Source organism: Notolabrus celidotus, chromosome 17 (assembly GCF_009762535.1).
Source record: "Notolabrus celidotus isolate fNotCel1 chromosome 17, fNotCel1.pri, whole genome shotgun sequence".
Lineage (NCBI taxonomy): Eukaryota > Metazoa > Chordata > Actinopteri > Labriformes > Labridae > Notolabrus > Notolabrus celidotus.
The window spans coordinates 16247395-16265159 of NC_048288.1; the positions used below are offsets into that span (position 1 = coordinate 16247395).

Sequence of the window (17765 nt, forward strand, 5' to 3'; positions counted from 1 at the left end):
CAGTTTGGCTTATTTATTCCGCCGGCTCCTTCGAGGGAGTCTTTTTCTGAGCGCTCCTGTGATCATAAGTGGCAACTGTGGGCACACTGATGGAAAAGTTTCTTGCCATTGAAACTTCAAGGGCACCCAACACTCATCTCATCCTGCAGAGTGGGAGTCAAATGAGCCAAGTGGAAAAGTTTTGGGTGGGGGTGGGGGGGGGTGGGTGATAAAGCAGTAAGTTATCACAGTCTCAGAGTCTCACATCTTTGACTCGGCTTGTCTAGCAGCAAGAAGATGTCAGTTCTTGGTTATTTCTGTCTCGAGGCTGCCTCTGAGTCTTGCCCTCATTAACCTGCGCCTACGTTCGTTGACAGGTCTTCATCATTTCTAAACCAACACAGTTCTGTTATTCAGATTTCTGGAGCTGTCAGAGTTTAGTTTATATTCATGAGGTGAAATTCAGCACCTGAGAAGAGGAATCAGGAATATACTGCTCCCAAGGGTCAGGAATTTTTCTGGCATTCTTGCAATTACTGTGTATTTGACCCCATTTCGCTCATATTTAGCATGGTACTAAAAAACAGATTTTTTTTTATCCAGGGCCCTGTTTTTACTTTTTTTTTTTGCAGCTTTAACATATGCTGTGATGGCTGCAACATTATTCCTGTGAGTGAATGCTCAGTATATCTACTGAATGTGTTTGTTCCCCCAGTGGGAGGCTAACTTTGTTACTCAGAGGAAAGTAACCCCACTGAGATAGACTTTTTTGTCAAAGCGAGACCCCTTTTTTTTTTACGCCAAATGCAGCTGTTATCTCATTCCCTTTGAAGCTATATCCTCAACAGACAAAAACTGTTGTTTTCATGTCACACACAGAGCACAGAAGATACTGGCCTGCCACTGTCTCAGTTGGCAAGTCTTCATACGTTAGTGTTTGTTACATACATTTGTTTTTGGATTTGAAACAACACCAAAATCCTCAAAAAAAAACAAACACTTAATGATCGAGGCAGCAGGAGACCAGCCTCTCCCAGCCCTGCAAGGTAAAATTACTGTTGATATCAGTAGAGTTTGGCGGCCTTGAAATGAGCGAAGTAACACTGTATGCGTTTGTATAAAGTATCCTACTTTTAGCTCAAAGGTTTATTCCCTAAGATTTTCTTTCTGTGATGTTGACAGACACTTAAAACTCCAGAATGAGCCTTAAAGTGACAAGAACAGACCCCTAGATTCCTCAGGGAGGGTCTGCATCACCTTCTTCTTGCTGCATGCTCTGGAGATGATCCGCGCGAAAATGCCCCTACGTCTCAAATCCATTACAGGAGCAACTCTTCACCCTGCTCTGTGTTGTAACGAATCAGGGTTAGGACCCACAGTTCAGACACAAATGGAGGCAGGGATGAAATTTAGAAACAGGGTTTTAATAAGAGGCAGTGCAGGTGGAGTTCAGGAGTGTTGCAGATGGTGAGTGGCTGGCTGGCTGTGGTTGAGGCGCTGGGCGTTTGGTTGAAGTGGGTTGCTGGAGGATCTGGTCACAGGAAGAGACAATGTTAGTTCTTTTCACTGAAAACTGAGTTCAAAAAACACTTCTCAAGAAGGGCCTGAGCTGAATACCAAGCTGGGTAAACGGATGATCTGGCTATGAGTGGAGAACTGAGCCGGGCTTAAGTAGTGCAGACAGAGTGGGTGGTTTGATTGATGATTAGCAGCAGGTGAGCAGACTTGATTGCAGCAACTTGGTTGAGTCAACCCCCATCTCCAGGTGAGCAGGAACACCAGTAAAACACACAGGGAAAGGGAAACAGAAGAAAAGGGAGGGGAGGAGACTAGGGACCTCACACTCTGCTAAAGTTATGTGCTGTATTTTTGACAGGGCCTGCGTCCAACATTTGCAAAGTTGAACAGAGGACATCGACCTGGACAGGAAGTCACAAATCTCTGATCGAAGTCGATCTCAACTTGAGCTTTTACCTTTGTCTGTATGTAACAGCACAGTACTGCATAAATCTAAACATCAAACATACTTCAACATGAGGAAAAATAGACTTATCATGTAGGGCACACTCCCTTGGTAGTCCTACAAAAATCATTGAATCATATCCAAACGAACTGTAAATCAACCTCAGTAACCTGTCAGAATGTTGTTACCTATTGCGTCATCTTTTATAATCTGATAACTCCACCTGCTTTGATCTGCGACCTGCTACACTACAGACGCACTTCCAGTGGAGCACAGCGCACGCAGTCAGATGGAGCAGAATCATGGTGCAGACTGACCCTGGCTCACACACTTGCTGTGAAACAGAGAGGTTATAGTAGGGTTATTTGACCTTCATTACAAAAACTTCAGGAAAAATCTATCAATTGATGCCATTATATCATTTTTATGCATGATTAAGCTTTGGTTTAAAATTACCAAGACTTTCTCTTATTATAGTAAAAAAAAAAAAACTTTCATCTTAAAACATGGGTGTGTTGTTTAATGCACAGATAAATAAAAGTGAAGTAAGTGCAGACAAATGAGAAGAAAAAAATATTGGCTCTCTGTCCCTCATCTCCTGCCAACGAGCATGTGGCAGTTATAACCTTGCATCTTAAAAGCAGAATCTACTCATTCAAGTTCATCAAACATGTGGTTTATTTAGATTTTTCAGAATTTCGCCAAAATGTCAAGATAATAAAATCACCCATTCACCTGTTAATTGAAACAAAACACCAGCTAACATGGACTCTTTAGAAGAATATCATCTACTCAGAACTGTCTCCTACAATCTCATCACTTAGTAGGACACACTGAACTGTATGTTTCTCACAGGATGGAAATTTCTGCCAGCTGGACGGACAGTTGCTGTTTTCGCTCTCTTTATCTTCGTCGATATGTTATTTCAGCCAGGCTCAGACATATTGCCTGCCGTGTGAGATGTGACAGTTGTGGTTCGAGGACAGATGCTGAGATCGGCTCAGCAAGGTCAGGAAGCACACAGCCGCCAGGGCTTGACTGACAGCTTGATGTGGAGTGTGTCTTAGACCTGTTAAATTACTGAATCATGAAGGCCAGACATGTGACGCTTACTGAAACTCTACATGGGCTTACAAACTCTCCAGCAGGTTGTACTTAATTTCCTCTTGTGCAAGCAAGTCGTTTTTCTTTTGAGTGAATCGTGATTACTGACAAAATATGAGGCCGTTTTTTTTCTTTAAGACAGATGAAGAACTCTCTGACTACATCAGCTCCTTTGCTTCTATAAGTGGACCAAGATTTCTAGGTAAATGGGATGGAGTGTTTTTTCTGCCTACGAATTAAATCCGACTGTGATTGTGAGTTATTGCACACGGCAGCAAGTCAATACAGTGAAATTGTAAACTCCATATTTCTGCCAACATTTCATCGTGACTGCTATGCTCTCCATTTTCTGTTAAAGACAGCAAATAGCTTCCATGTCCTATGGATGCCTTATCTCAACTTACCCAGGTATCGATCAGATGCTGGACTGTCTCATCTGCTCCCAGCAGTCACAGGTAGCTTGCTGCTATTTGTCTGAAACAGCAGGAACAGGTCTTCTGGGGGGGGAGATAGGAGCAATTGAATGAATTATAGGAATTATAATAACCATGGCAACACCAAAGAAAAGCACAAAATGACACAGGAGACATGCTATTAGGTTGGAATGGTGCCATCACATTGATTGTAGGAGCACTTTGCTGTTACCTTCCCAGTGTTTCGGGCTGTCATTCAGAACTGTCTTCAGCGTGTGTGCGTATGTGTGTGTAGTTTAGAGTGCACACAGTCTCCTAATCAATAGTCAGTGGTATTCCCATCCCCTGTTTGCCTCAGTAAACTATGGGATGCTTTAGTTTCACACAGCACATATTGAGCACCACAGCCCTGTGGCTACATCCACCAATAGCAGGTGGCGAACATACATGTTCTTCCTGACTTTCTGCTCAAATAAATTCAGCTTCTGACACTTATTTTTTTCTCTCTCAACATACTTTTGCCTTTGGGGTTGGCAGAATTAACAATGAGCAGATATAAGAAGAGAAATGTGAATTAACTTGGGAGTTATGGAGAAATCACAGCGGGACAGTGACAGCTAGGATCTGATTCAAAGGTCGTTAGCATCACACCCAGCTTCACCTTCCGTTCTGTCTAATTGAAAAGTGCCACCGGGTGTGAAGTCCACATGCTGGGGTGAAAATTGAGGCCCGAGGACTCTTCTTTGGATTGCGGCAATTTGGATGAGTGCCTGAATTAGAATGCACACCTATGACTGGCACGGGAGTGAGTGGAGGGGAGGCTGGAGGCGGGAGTCAGGTGGCTCATGCTGGTGTCACACAGGAAAGTAGGTGTTCACAGGATGTAATGTGAGCAGTGCAGGTGACGGTGCAAAATACTGTGGACGTGTAATGAGCCAAAGCTAAAAGTATGGCAATGAAAGACTTGTAACACAGAGGGTTTGTCACTTTGGATGATTTTTCTATCATTGTAAGGTCAGGATGAAAGAATTGAAGCACACAGACCACAAATCTCAGGCTGTCTACAATACAGTCTCCCTTAATGGTGCTAAAGTGGGACCGCCCTCTGAGGAGTTGACCCCGCTGTCTCCTCACTCCACAGTTTGCAGGCTCATCTTTTCTATTTGCTCAGCCATCAGAGCAGGAGATGAAGCAGAGTGACCTTTGTTAATTTGATGTCCAGACTTTTTGAAAGTGCTTTGAGCATGCCTCAGTGAAAAAATGTCTGTGACATAAATGGTGTTGCTGCAAACTTTGTAAACTTGGGATTTTAAGAATGTGTACAGCAAAGTACGTGCAGAGACTTGATATTTTAGATAATAAGTGTAAAACTCAAGATATTGATGAAAGAAAAACTGTTTTCAAACTACTTTATATATCTGTTCCTTACCAGTTTTACTTATTTTTGCCATTGTTTAAGATTTAAGGGAACAAATGAATAACAACTCATCACAGGCCAACATTTACTGCATATCAATCGATGAATCAATCAATCAATCAATCAATCTTTATTTGTATAGCGCCAAATCACAACAAACATTATCTTAAAACGCTTTTACAAACATAGGAGGTCTAGATCACTCTATGTCTATTTATAAACAGAGATCCAACCTCAAACCAGGGTAAGACTCAGTCTGACCCCACCTTAATCCATCATGAGCATTGCACATTGCAGTATTTAGCTAGATACAGTGGGGAGGAAAAACTTCCTTTAACAGGCAGAAACCTCGAGCAGAACCAGACTCATGTTAGACAGCCATCATGCCTCAACCGAGTTTGGTCTTGAAAGAGGGATAGAGGAGAATAAGAGAGAGAGGTTATAGTGATGAGACGAGTAGTAGAAGCTGAGTCCAGCACATCCCTATCAGCTGGAGTCCAGAACGCCCGCAGCAGGGGGGAGTCTACGGCAGCTCAGAGGGACCTACGAGACAAGGGAGCTCAGGGACTCCAGAAAGGTCTATGGTTATTAACTTTCAATGGGACAGGGAGAGTTAAAGTAAGTGATGGGGGGTTGGAGGGAAGGGGGTGGGATAGGATCCCAGTGTGTCAGTGCACCAGTTCCCCCGGCAGTCTAGGCCTATAGCAGCATAACTAAAAGCTGGTCCAAGCCTGAGCCAGCTCTAACTATAAGCTTTATCGAAAAGGAAAGTTTTAAGCCTACTGTTATGTACTGTATATGTCTATACAGTAAAACATGTCCCTCAACTTTCTCTCTTCCCTATTTTCTTCTTTGCAGATATGTTTTTTCAGTTCTTGAATGAGTGGTTTGCCTGTGGCCTCATATTAAACAGAAATTATCCATAACAGCTGCACAGTTGTTTTATGTGTGCATACAGCTTTTCCTGCTAAGCTTACCGTAAAGACTACATTATTGTTACTAATAGGAAAAGGTTCAGGTTGTCTAAAATTGCACTCCCTGAAATGTGCATCTAAAGGATAAATAACATGATAGTTTAGGATGGCAGACTGTCCTTCAACTCCTGTTTCTGTGTTAACCTCTGGACCACGAAAATCTTTTTAGTGCTGTCACGCTGATAACAAATGCCAGAGAATTGTCAGATTTTTGTCAGATGCCGTATCAAAGATAATCATCTCCTTGTTGCAGCACCGTCATGGCTGATTTGTTGACATCTGTTTAATTTTTGAGATTTTGAGACGCCTCGCTTGAACAATCTAATGTTATCATTATCTGCTTACAGGGACTTTAATGACAACACCCCCAAGCCCAGAAATCAGACAACTGGCCATTGAGTCCTGTGCTCCTGTTCCCTGATTAACTCTACGCCTCTGTCACTCTCAGTGTCTGATGTTCTGTACAGATCCTCAACATCAGAATCCTAACATTGGAGTTATCAACCGTCTATGTTCAGTCAATAATAGATGAAATACCCAGGATGTAGCCTATGGATTATATTTTTTGTTTTTTCAAAATAAAAAATAAGTGGTTCAAAAGATAAACAAGTGTAAAATAATGTGCTTATTGAAGTTGTTTTTTCACTAGTTTCATGGATGTACAAGTATTTCAGGGAACTCAATTTTTATCTCCACTCCACCTATTTTACAGTTTGACAGTCATCCCCAATTTACAAAACTTAATGCAGTGGTAAGCATCATACATACCCAGTGGTAGAAAACTTCTACCTCTCCCTCTCCTACCTCATTTCATTCTGCTAAGCCCCTCCCACCAAACACCAACCAGTGCCATGCAAATATCAAATCAATGTTTTGTTTTTTTAACCAAAGTTCTAATGAGATAATGAGATATTTGCCTACTGCAGCTTTAAATGTCTCCTCTTGGTTTATCCTTAAAAGGTCAACTTTTTTCTCAGCTGTGAACTAATGAACTGAGCTACAGGTGAAGAAGTGCCCTCAGAAAATGGCACTAGTCCCTTTTGACTTTCATCATTGTATCCTTAGCCTATATACTTAGCCCATAAAAAGAGGGCAGCCATTATTAGCGGTTGCCCTCCTTGTAGGAGACTTCCAGCCAGGGCAGCGTGGATCAACACCACCAGTCAGATCAATAGGCCAAAGTGCCACTGAAAGAGAGAGGAACTGTAAGAGAGTGTGATGGACAGCGATGGAGGAAATAGTGTAGAAGAAAGAAGATGGAGTGGAGCTATTAGTGTGACCTCTCACCTTACAGCTCAATGTTTTAACGGCCAACGCTTGGTCAGAGGGCAGAGACAGAGAGGAGTGAGGCTGTGATCCATGTGGATGGATGCAGCCAGGTGGCCTCTGGAGTCACAGAACTCATCTGTCTCTGTCTCTGTCTCTGCCAGAGGGAGGCTGAACATCTCTGCTTCAATATCATGGAAACATCTGAAGTGGGGGGCCGAGAGATGCATCGACACATTTGCATGGGCTTGAGTAGTCTGGTTTTGATCAGTGTTTTTAAGTACCATGTTTTTGTATACGTAATACACCTTACCCCAGTTTCTGTCAGCTGCTGACTACCTGCATAATCAACATATTACCAAACAAGCACGGCGATAGCGATGAGAGCATTTTACTTCTGGAGATATGATGAAATTGAGTTTCATCTGCAAAAATTCAATAAAACCGGGTGTTCAGATGGGATAAATAATCCAAATGATGTCAAAATGATCTATTGATTTAGAGTTGAGGACATTTTTAATATTTGCTGTCACACTCTGTTCCCGTTTCTGGAAATGGGGTGGATACGCCATATCTTCAACGCCATGTTGGCGTTTAGTGCAAGGCCTGCAATTAGACACAGTGGTCTGTTTTTCTCAGATTTCAAATTTGCCACGGTTTGTGTCGTAAAAAATAAACATCACAGGCGCCTGCTCTAATAAGATGCAGTAACCAGAAACCAGGATACAAGTCTTTATCATGCATACAGGGATTTGAATAACCAGGTTTCTCCATGTGCATGCACACACTATATCCTGAATCTGATCAAAACCAGGATAAGGCTCAAGACTCGGATACTCCCTGTGTAAAAGCACTCAATAAAAAGTGTTGGTATTGGATGACCAGGACTATGAATCAGTCGGACACTAATGGGATAAAGCTGAAATGTTGAAACTGTTCATGCATTTTTCTGATGTTTTAATAGATAGCATGCTTGGCAGTGAATGGAAAGATGGGATATGTGACCGTCAACTTGTTCACGGCTCAGTTCATTCAAGCTTAAATTGGCACAAATGACATTTTTTCACAACATTTTCTGTGCCCCAGTGACTTTTTTTCCCTTCTAACCACATTTAATATTAAATTTTATGCTCTAACATTAAAATTAACAACCACTGTAATCACTTTGGCTTTAATGCGTTTCAGCTGTTGACTGTGAACCCATTTAGCCTTCACATTATAAAATGATTGCTGCATAAATCCCAGCCTACAGCCTGTGTTTGTTTCTGAGAGGTCTGGTTCGAACAGTTCTGAGCCTGGTGCACGTTGTGCATCTGCTTCGGTCCACATGACTCATAAAAAGCTAGCTTTAATAACAGTGTTACAGGGCAGAAGTTGCACAATCATGTTGCTGGTGAACTATTTCCTTAGCTGCATGAATCACATGAAACTCTCTGACAAACACCAAGAGCCTCTTTGTGATAGAACCAACCTCTCTGAACCATAAATCAAAAAGTGGGCAATATTTATCCCCATGTGACCTGGTGCACGTCTCTCTGAGATACGTTTGTGACTGCTGACTTATGTGTGACAGCATCGTGATATTTCTGTTTTGTAGCTTTCATGCCTCCGACTGAGAGTATGAAAGGCTCAAGTGTTCTCAGGATCACAGAGGTCATCACAGGCTGAATAAAAGCATTTTTATAACAGCATTTTGATAACAGTCAAGATAGCAGCCAAGGGGTTTTCATGGAAACGGTCATTGCATTGACAGTACTCAGGTTCAGATGCTTGTGGTTGTTTTTGCTGTAGTGTCATTAGGAGGAGGAAGCACTAAGAAGGAAAAAGTTGAGTCACTCTGAAGGGCGAAAGTCGACTTAGATGACCCTCTGAGAGAATAATGTAGACAACCCTGGAGGAACATCAAATGAGGCAACAAACAAGACATAATAATGTTCACACTGTTTGCACTTACCTATTCATATTGCAAGGTTATGCTATGTAATTTGTATAAAAACAATATGGAGTATTACAGAAGCTAGAGGAAGCGTTGCATAGTAGAGAGACCAATTAAGTCAACAAGGTGTGGTTGTAAGAGGCAACAGTGGTGACCATATTTAAACCCCGACATGATGTGTTTCCATATTTTGCCAAACAGTCACAAAACAGGCATTATTATTAACAAACATAAAGAAAGTTGTTGTCTGAAGAAGTGAATCTCCTGGCTAACAATCTTGTTTTCTTTCTGAAGGTCATACATTCAGAATAATCTCCCTTATAATAGCCTTTTAACCTCTTTCATCGACAGCTAGTTCTGGCTCAAAAAACATTGCACCGTCGCTCCATTTGGCAGAGGATGAAGTGTTTCTGTTGGCTTTAACACCTGCCCCTTTTTCCTCTTCTTGCCAGCTGTGAATGGTTGGTAAAAGACAATGGTGTTAAAACAATAACTGAGTATCTCCATCACACCTCACTGCGCCAAATCGCCACTGAAAGTGCCAAAAAAGTCTCCTTTCTCTCCTTTTGCCCTTTCCCTCAATCTGGTGTTGGCTCCTTATCTTTGACATACAATCATCTTGTTTTTTTTTATTTTGGTCTGATGAAAACTGATTTGATATTGCCAATCAATCAATCAATCAATCAATCAATCAATCAATCAATCAATCAATCAATCAATCAATCAATCAATCAATCAATCAATCAATCAATCAATCAATCCATAAATCCATAAATCAATCAATCAATCAATCAAGCTTTATTTATATAGCACCTTTCATACAAATCAAATGCAACTTAAAGTACTTTACAGCAATTGAAAAACAAGAAAGAAACAGAAATTAAACAATGGCAAGACATATATGAGGGGAAGATCATAATAATAATAATAATAATAATAATAATAATAATAATAATAATAATACAAAAAAATAAAATAAGATAGTGAAATAAAATAAAATAGAGACTAATGCACACCCAAAATAAAATTGTGTAATTAAAATAAGCATCAAAATTAAGAATACAAATAGTTAAAATAAACAGATTTAAAAAGGGTAAGTATAAGAGTTGAAAATAAAACTAAGGCTAAAAATATCAATAAAACTGAGTAGATAAATAAAATAATTACATTAATTAATTAATACATAAAATATAATAAGATAACAGTTACAATTACTAAAATAGTAAAGCAACATTTAAGTCAATACTACAGTAAAAGGTAAGTAATAAAATTGTTAAACCCTACATAAAAGCCAGATTGAATAAATACATTTTTAGTTTATGTTTAAAAGTCTCAATATCTCTGTCAGTCCCATTCATTGTACCAGTATAGCTCTATTGATCAGTTATCCTTTAAGCTGACTCGCTGCTACTTGCTGCAGAAAAGCAAGTGCCACAGTTTCTCAATTTATTGTCATCTTTCTTATCATCGGCATGCCCCCTACTGTACCTGCCCACTTTGTATTAGTGTGTGTGTTCTTATGCTACTTGGCAAAGATAGAAGTAAAAGGACTTTTTTACAACTCGTCATCTGCAGAGCTGGCTGTTCGTGTCAGGAGGTCCTGACTGGAGATATTTCATAGAGCTAGGTGAGGGCAGCTTGCCGAGTTTCTAATTAAAACCATGTCCTCTGTTAGTGAAAGTAGTCTGCTGACAAGAGCGAATGTAAGGTGATCACAAGTAATGGATTGCCTTTGAGAGTGCATATTGTGAGTGCAAAGTAATGTGATGTCAAATGTAGTGAGTATAAAAAACACACACCCAACTTTTTGCAGAGCTTCTTTTGACGAAGCATCAAGTCTGGATACAATACCACCACACTGTGCGCCTGTTCCAGGTGACTGCTGTGTTGAAATCCTCAGTGTCTGATGCAACAGAGAGGTAACTCTACTTAAAAGCTAAAGGAAAGTAAAGGCTGATATAACAACGGCCCCAGTGGACACACAACCGCAGGGCATCTCTTATTGACACTGCCACACTTTTATTAAACTGACTGTAAAGCAGACTGACGACAGAGTGCTGGGTTTTAGAAGGAGGGGAGTTGGGGAACTGACTTACAGGAGTTGTGCAAGGACTCTGAGGACAAAGCTGAACTATTTGAACTCAAAACCACCAAACTCCTTATCAACTGTTGTAACTTATATACATCACAATGCACTGCACTGCAGTTGATATGCAACATAGGTAACCCAGGGTCAGTCAGGAAACTTTTCATGAAATAATACACTCAGAAAACCTTCCCCTACCCTTCACCATGTGGGAAGCAAGGTGACTGATAGGAAGCCTTTTTTTAAACCACAGAGAAAGGACAAATCAGACAATAGCATGACTTAATCATAATATTAGAGGTAGCAATAATTACAGTGCACATAATTTGGATCTTTTACACACTATACTTTCAAATCCTACATTAACAGGTCTCGTAATACACTGCATTAGTATGTTTTTCTTCTACTCAAGGTGCTGACTTAGCTCAGTTTGTAAATCAGATGCCCCCATGTGCTGAGGTGTAGTCCTCAATGCAATGCTGCAGGTTTTTACTCTGGGCCCAGCCTTTTGATGTCAGCCTCACCCTCCCCTCCCTACATGTCATGTTTTTCTTCAGCTGACCTATCACCAAAATAAGACATCTATAAATAATATAACATATAAAGACATCTATTCAGAAATCACCATACATCTCTTGCGGCCATTTTTTCTGTCCAACTCCTCTGCTTGTCAGTTTGATTGTGGCATGTTTTACAAGACACAAAAAGTCCAAACTCCATATCTGTCATCCATATAACTTTTACAAGTTTGCTTTTGTCACCATGGCTGCATTTGTTGTGCTTCTTTCTTTGGTGAGCTTGCATCTCGTTTCATTCCATGTGACTTCAAAACATCAAATCTAAACATTGCTGGCTTTTGTTCTAAGGGGGGGGGATATGGCCAAAAATGGTTCCAATTATCTTGTGGTGTGTACCCTGCTTAAGTTCTAAAACACCTGACAGTGTGAAACCTCTAGATTTAGTAAAAAAAAAAGCTTCAGAAACAGATTGGTGACGTCACTGATACTACGTCCATTTCTTATACAGTTCATGATAATTTCTTGAATATTACTATAATTTGATGTCCACATAATAGTGGTTCCCCTCCTACTGCCATGTTTCTACAGCAGCACAGAACGAATAAACTAGAACATACGTGTTTTTGTACTTAGTGAGTGTCCAGTAGAAATGCAGTGGTTGTAAGATTAAGAATAAAAGAGTGGTTGTTGAGTACGAAACAATTTGTATTGATGGATGTTTTTGATGGTACAAACTTGACAGATGGAGGATGATACTTATTATGCATCACAGGAGCTTCTTTTCCCGAAGGCCACCGTCACTTCAGGGTGAGCAAGGGAGCGTTTTAACCAAGTAACCTAATATTATTAGCCTTCATCCATTGCTAGTATCCAAAAACTACTTTTAAATGTAACTCTTTCTTGCCTTTATAGTTTCTGGTTTACAGCAAAAGGTGATGTGATGGTGTAAAAGATAGAAAATAAGAATTGTAAACATTGAAACAGTCACAATTTAACTCCCAACTTCTTAGTCTGCCTGCTTTGAAAGGAAAAGGTCCAGTTTAGTCCACCCAACTTCCTGCAGTTTCTCACTGTCATTACTCCAGTCCAGCTGATTTACAGTACAGGCTAAATTCAATTACCCATGGTTCTCCGTCAAGCTGCCCGAGTGAGAAATGGCCTTCATTTCACCTGCACCATGTTGGCAGGCATCTTAACTGGTTTAGATGATAGACAAAAGGATGAAGCTTCCAAGATAATCAATTAGTAGATGCAAAAGTTACAGGAGCAGGAGAAGTTTTCAAGCCATGCTGCAATTAAAAGTTCAGGTTTTGGAAGAAAAAGGGATCAGCCTTATTTCTGTTTGACTTCAGTACTCTTTTAGTCCGACCTTTCTTAACCTGCTGTTGTTTCTCACCCCCTTCCTGCACAGCTGTTTTGTTTTGTATCTTTCATTTCTTTTTTTTTTTTTTCTCTGCAAAGAACAAAACTAACACGGCTCATTGCTGAGTTGATTGGTGGTCAGGTTTACTTCCCCGGTAAAGCATTTATCGTTTGTCTGGCCCCCAGTTAAATTAAATGCCTCTCAGATTCATGTTGGAATCCTGCCAGGGTAAATATTGTTGTCTGCTGCTAGTGATTACACACAATTGTTCTGAAGCTATTAAATTAGCAAAATGGCTCTCCAATAATGGAAACAAAAGCAAAGATCAGGAAGTCCAGCATTTCTGCAAACCTTGTTTTAATAGCAAGCAGGTGTGCAGTTAAATCCTGATCTTTTAAACGTCTTTACTTTAATTCCAGTTTTTTTTTAAATTACCCACGTTCATACTGAAGTCACCCACTGTTACATTTGCAGTGATTCCGCCACCTCTGTACTGTAATGCCACTTCATATGCCGCTGAACAAGCCTTCTCCTGCCCTTGGAGCTGAGTGTCAGCCTCAGCAGCACTTTTCCCATTGACTTTGACTCCTGAGGAGCAGAAAAGAAGCGATTCAAAGAAGTCCTCAGCGGGGAGGGTCAGGCAGGAGAGAATACAGATCAGGGGAGCTCTTCTCCTGCTCATATTTGCCCTTGGAGAACAGTAAAGGAGAATGAGTAAAACTACTTTGCTCTACAACTTTTCACAGTGGCATTAAGGGACTTGGCTGTGGATAGCGGATACCATATCACCCTGGGACTCTAAAGTGATGACTTTGCCCTTATCATTTGTGTCCATGCTACCCATTATTGTGTTTTTCCATAAGCCCTTCCATCTTGCAGATTTTGTCTTGTCATGCAACATCTTTGTTTGCATGCACCAATTGCAAAATGTACCTCATAGGTAACGCAATGTCCACTTTTTGAGAAACAATTCTGTCCTTCAGACTTGAAGTCATTTTCTTCTTGATTATGTAGCCTGTGGTTATCTCTGTTTACAGTATTATCTTAGTAATTACTGAGATGAATGATTGAGCTTACACAAAGAGGAGTATCTGTGCATGTTTGACTTTGCTTCAGAATGTACACACATTGTCTCGTCAGATTTGATCAAACTTTGTTATCACTAATTGGAGGTTTTATCACGTTGCGTATTGACTTTGCTCCTTAATCATGAAGAAGTTCTTATAAACACACCTTTTTTTCACTCTGTTTTAAGGTAACTACCAGCTCTCTCCGACTGTCAACATGCCACAGGACGACATAGTGATGATCGAAGATGATAGGCCGCCCCTGCTTCCAGCCCACCTCTCTGACCAATCATCCTCCAGTTCCCATGATGACATGGGCTTTGTAGGAGAGAACCCGGTGCCCTGGATCCACGACCTGCCCAGCCAGAACGAATGGTAAGCAGGGGAGGTTGTTCTTATTTTGAAGTGTCAGATGCATTATTTATGACTTGATGGACTTCAGACCTGCCCTGTGTGGAGAATATTGTATTTTCAGCAACAGTGCAGAAGGTTTAGGGTAGGTTACTATGTTTGTTTTTGTAAACAATGACTACTGAATGTCTGGACTGGCCCTGAGTGGTGAGAGTTTCTCTGACTGGTTCAAACAAACAAAAAAAAAACAGGGAATGACATCTCTGGATTTAATATTCTGCAGAAAATGGTGGAAAATCTTACAAATGTGTAATTTCACAGGGATATATATACTGAATATTGGGTTATTGCAAGTTGTTGCATACATTTATTACGTAGTGTGATGACTTCCCTTGGTAGAGTAAACCAGACTATCTGACTTAACAAACCAGAAAATAACATTTCATATCACTTTCCAAGTTTGTTAGGGGAAAGTAATGAAGTTTTCGCATCAGGTCTACATTTAGAATTCCAAAATGTGGGAAACTTTTGGGTAATGCAGTTTTATGATACTGTGTAGTTCTGTTAGTCTGGACTGGACATGGGAAAGGGGCATATATGGTTGTGTATGTGTGTGTGTGTGTTAAATTATGGATGACCCCAGAGGCAGTCAGACTGCGATAAAAAAAAAAAGAAAACTGAAAATCTCTCTGGGGCTCATTCAGTTCTTCCACTTCTCCAACCTCAACCCTCTGTGGGAATTCAGTGCCCCCACCCTCTATCTACAAACTGGAGCCCTACTGAAGCACTATCATAGTATAATTTGAAGCCAGGGCTCATCAACCTTGTCAGAGAGTCTCTTCAGGGACTTGACTAGTTCAGCTGAACAACCCTTCAAGACTCTGAGAAAAAAGTAACTAAATTCCAGCACCGCAGCATCACTCAGGGCTACTTTAGTGAAATGGTATTGTATATATATTTTTTTATAAAGGCTGCCTTTAAGTACAGGAAATTATGAGTATGAGTCCTTTAAGGTATAATCAGTAGCTCTAAAATCACTCATGGCATTTCCTGTGTGATTGTAGTGTTCAGGTACAGGAAATGTAAAGACAAGGCATTTACTCTCGTCCTGATAGCAAAGACAGAAACTTTATTTTTCAATTGTTTTAATCATACATGCTTTTAATAATATTACCTTTATTTTTTTTTAGGCTCTTAATCCATACGTCTGTTTCCTTGTCCATCCGCCCCACTATTGTGAAGGTGATATCTCAGGGACATCTTCATGGGGTATCATTACATTACCATTGCACTAACATCCACTCAGACTTAAGGATGGACTGATTAGGATTTATTAACCAAATGTCAAAGGTTACTGTGAGCTCTCGTTCATGCTTTTGGTGGCTGCACAAGAACTCATGTGATTGTGAAGATACAGATCCATACAAATGTCCAATAGGATAAGATAGGTCTGTGTTAAATGCATTTTTGACCCCGAACTTTAAAGGGATAGTTTGTTCTATGTGGAAGTGGAGTCATATGAGGTACTTGCCAACAGAAAATGTATTACCAACAGGGTATGCTGGTGAGCTCAGCTCCTTTTTTTTTGAGAAGCCAGGCGAACAACTGGTACAGAAGTAGTAGACTGGTACAGACAGGGTCAAATGTAGGTACAAGAGAGATCTACCCAAACACTAAAGTGGGAGTAAGTGTATGCTGTATTTCAGACATTGTTTTGTGCTTTACCTCCCCGTCAAAGGCCACTTTCTTTTAGCAGGAAGTGGGATGAGTATGTGTTGTTTCCACAAATAGCAATATAACATTAAAAATAGTAATAATCAAAGTTGAGGGCTTTACATGAGTGTCCTTTCAGTCTGCCTCCATCAAACTGGATGAGAAAACTCATCTTGTGACTGGAGGTGTCACTAACTGACATCACTTAACTATTGTGTGTAATTAGACTATGTCACCCAAGTCAGGTCATCACTTTCAGATAAGATAAGATAAGATAAGATAAGATAAGATAAGATAAGATAAGATAAGATAAGATAAGATACTCCTTGAGGTGTACTCTGCCAGTATTCCCTCTGGTGCTGGGTTAGCTTGTCCACCTTATCGAAGATAGATCTTACATTCCCCATTACGGTGGGTGGAAGGACAGGTCGATGTCGTCTTTAAAATTGAACTATTTGTAATAATGTCTAGTATTATACAGGGCTTTAATGTAGTGGTACGTATTAGCTGAGTTTTAAGACAGAAAAACAAAAACAACATGGACAACACAATACTTGTCAGTATGAACACAAGTTCAATCAGGAGAGACAAGTTAATAAATAAAAGATAATATTTATTTTTAAAAAAGATGGAGTGATATTGAATTATTGTCCGAGTCTCTTTGGCGCCTGAACTCTACAGGGAGCTAGAATGATCAAAGGGTGTCTGCCCTGAGCGGCAGCAAAACCCATCCCCCGTAGAGTTCAGACACTGGGGGTGGAGGTGCTGGCTGATGTCATCTGAAGCTGATGAGATAATGGAGCTGATCAAAACTGTGAAGACTGGGCGATGATGGGGAGAAGACGTAGCACATGAATGAATGATCTAAAGGAAGAGAGAGCCGTATTTAAGAAAAGACGGCATCAGAATGATCGGCAAACATGACAAGGTGATGAGACAGGAAATAGGAGTGGAGGACTTTAACTGAAGCTTCATCTCAGGGTAGCCAGTGCTCTTAGATTACCATAAAATGAGATGTATCCTGGATAAATCAGTATGCTTATTTATTAACAGATAACTGGGTAGGGTGTAAGAGTCCTTAGGCGAGGATTAGATGCGGTCTTGTTGATCTAGCTCTGCAGTACTTTTACAGTGCTGTTTTCACCCTAATGAGGGTGTGGTCACTCTTGTAAGTGACAAGTGATGTTTGTCTGCTCTCATCCATGGACATGTTGCTGTAACAACAGGTTATCCCCTTAGCAGGCCTTGTTAGAGCTGGCCAATCAGAAGACAGTAGACCTGCAGAGAAGGAGGCCTTAAAGAGACAGTACCTGGAATCTCCTGTCAGACAGAGGCTGAAATGAGGGTTGCCACAGATACCAGGATGAGAGAAGGGGTTTCATGAATTGTAAATACTACTGCTACAAAGTTCACAAAGAAGAAAATATTAAAGTATATATATTATATTAAAATATTAAGTTAAAATGAGCTCTAATTGCGAATAGACATGTTTTTTTTCTCTTTTTATCAATAATTATTTTACAAAATCCTGTTTCCTGTTACCTTACTTGTGATTGGCTTGTTGAGGTCACGTGTTTAAGGCTACATCAGATGCGTAGATATTTTTTCTAAGGTG

General features: G+C 40.3%; 1 protein-coding gene and 1 long non-coding RNA gene across 3 annotated transcripts in view; one reads left to right on the top strand and one right to left on the bottom strand.

The window, feature by feature from the left end:
* Positions 1 to 17765, top strand: part of LOC117828608 (partitioning defective 3 homolog) — a 465785-nt gene that overhangs the window by 290692 nt on the left and 157328 nt on the right. For both annotated transcript variants that reach the window (XM_034705788.1, XM_034705789.1), the window contains exon 16: positions 14275 to 14461. In XM_034705788.1, coding sequence (XP_034561679.1) covers positions 14275 to 14461 — 187 coding nt within the window. The remainder of the gene's footprint in view (positions 1 to 14274; positions 14462 to 17765) is intronic.
* LOC117828609 lies at positions 1383 to 3564 on the bottom strand. The gene is made up of 3 exons (XR_004634459.1): positions 3451 to 3564; positions 2166 to 2276; positions 1383 to 1510 (listed from the first exon to the last, which is right to left on the bottom strand). It is a non-coding gene; the product is annotated as an uncharacterized LOC117828609 (long non-coding RNA).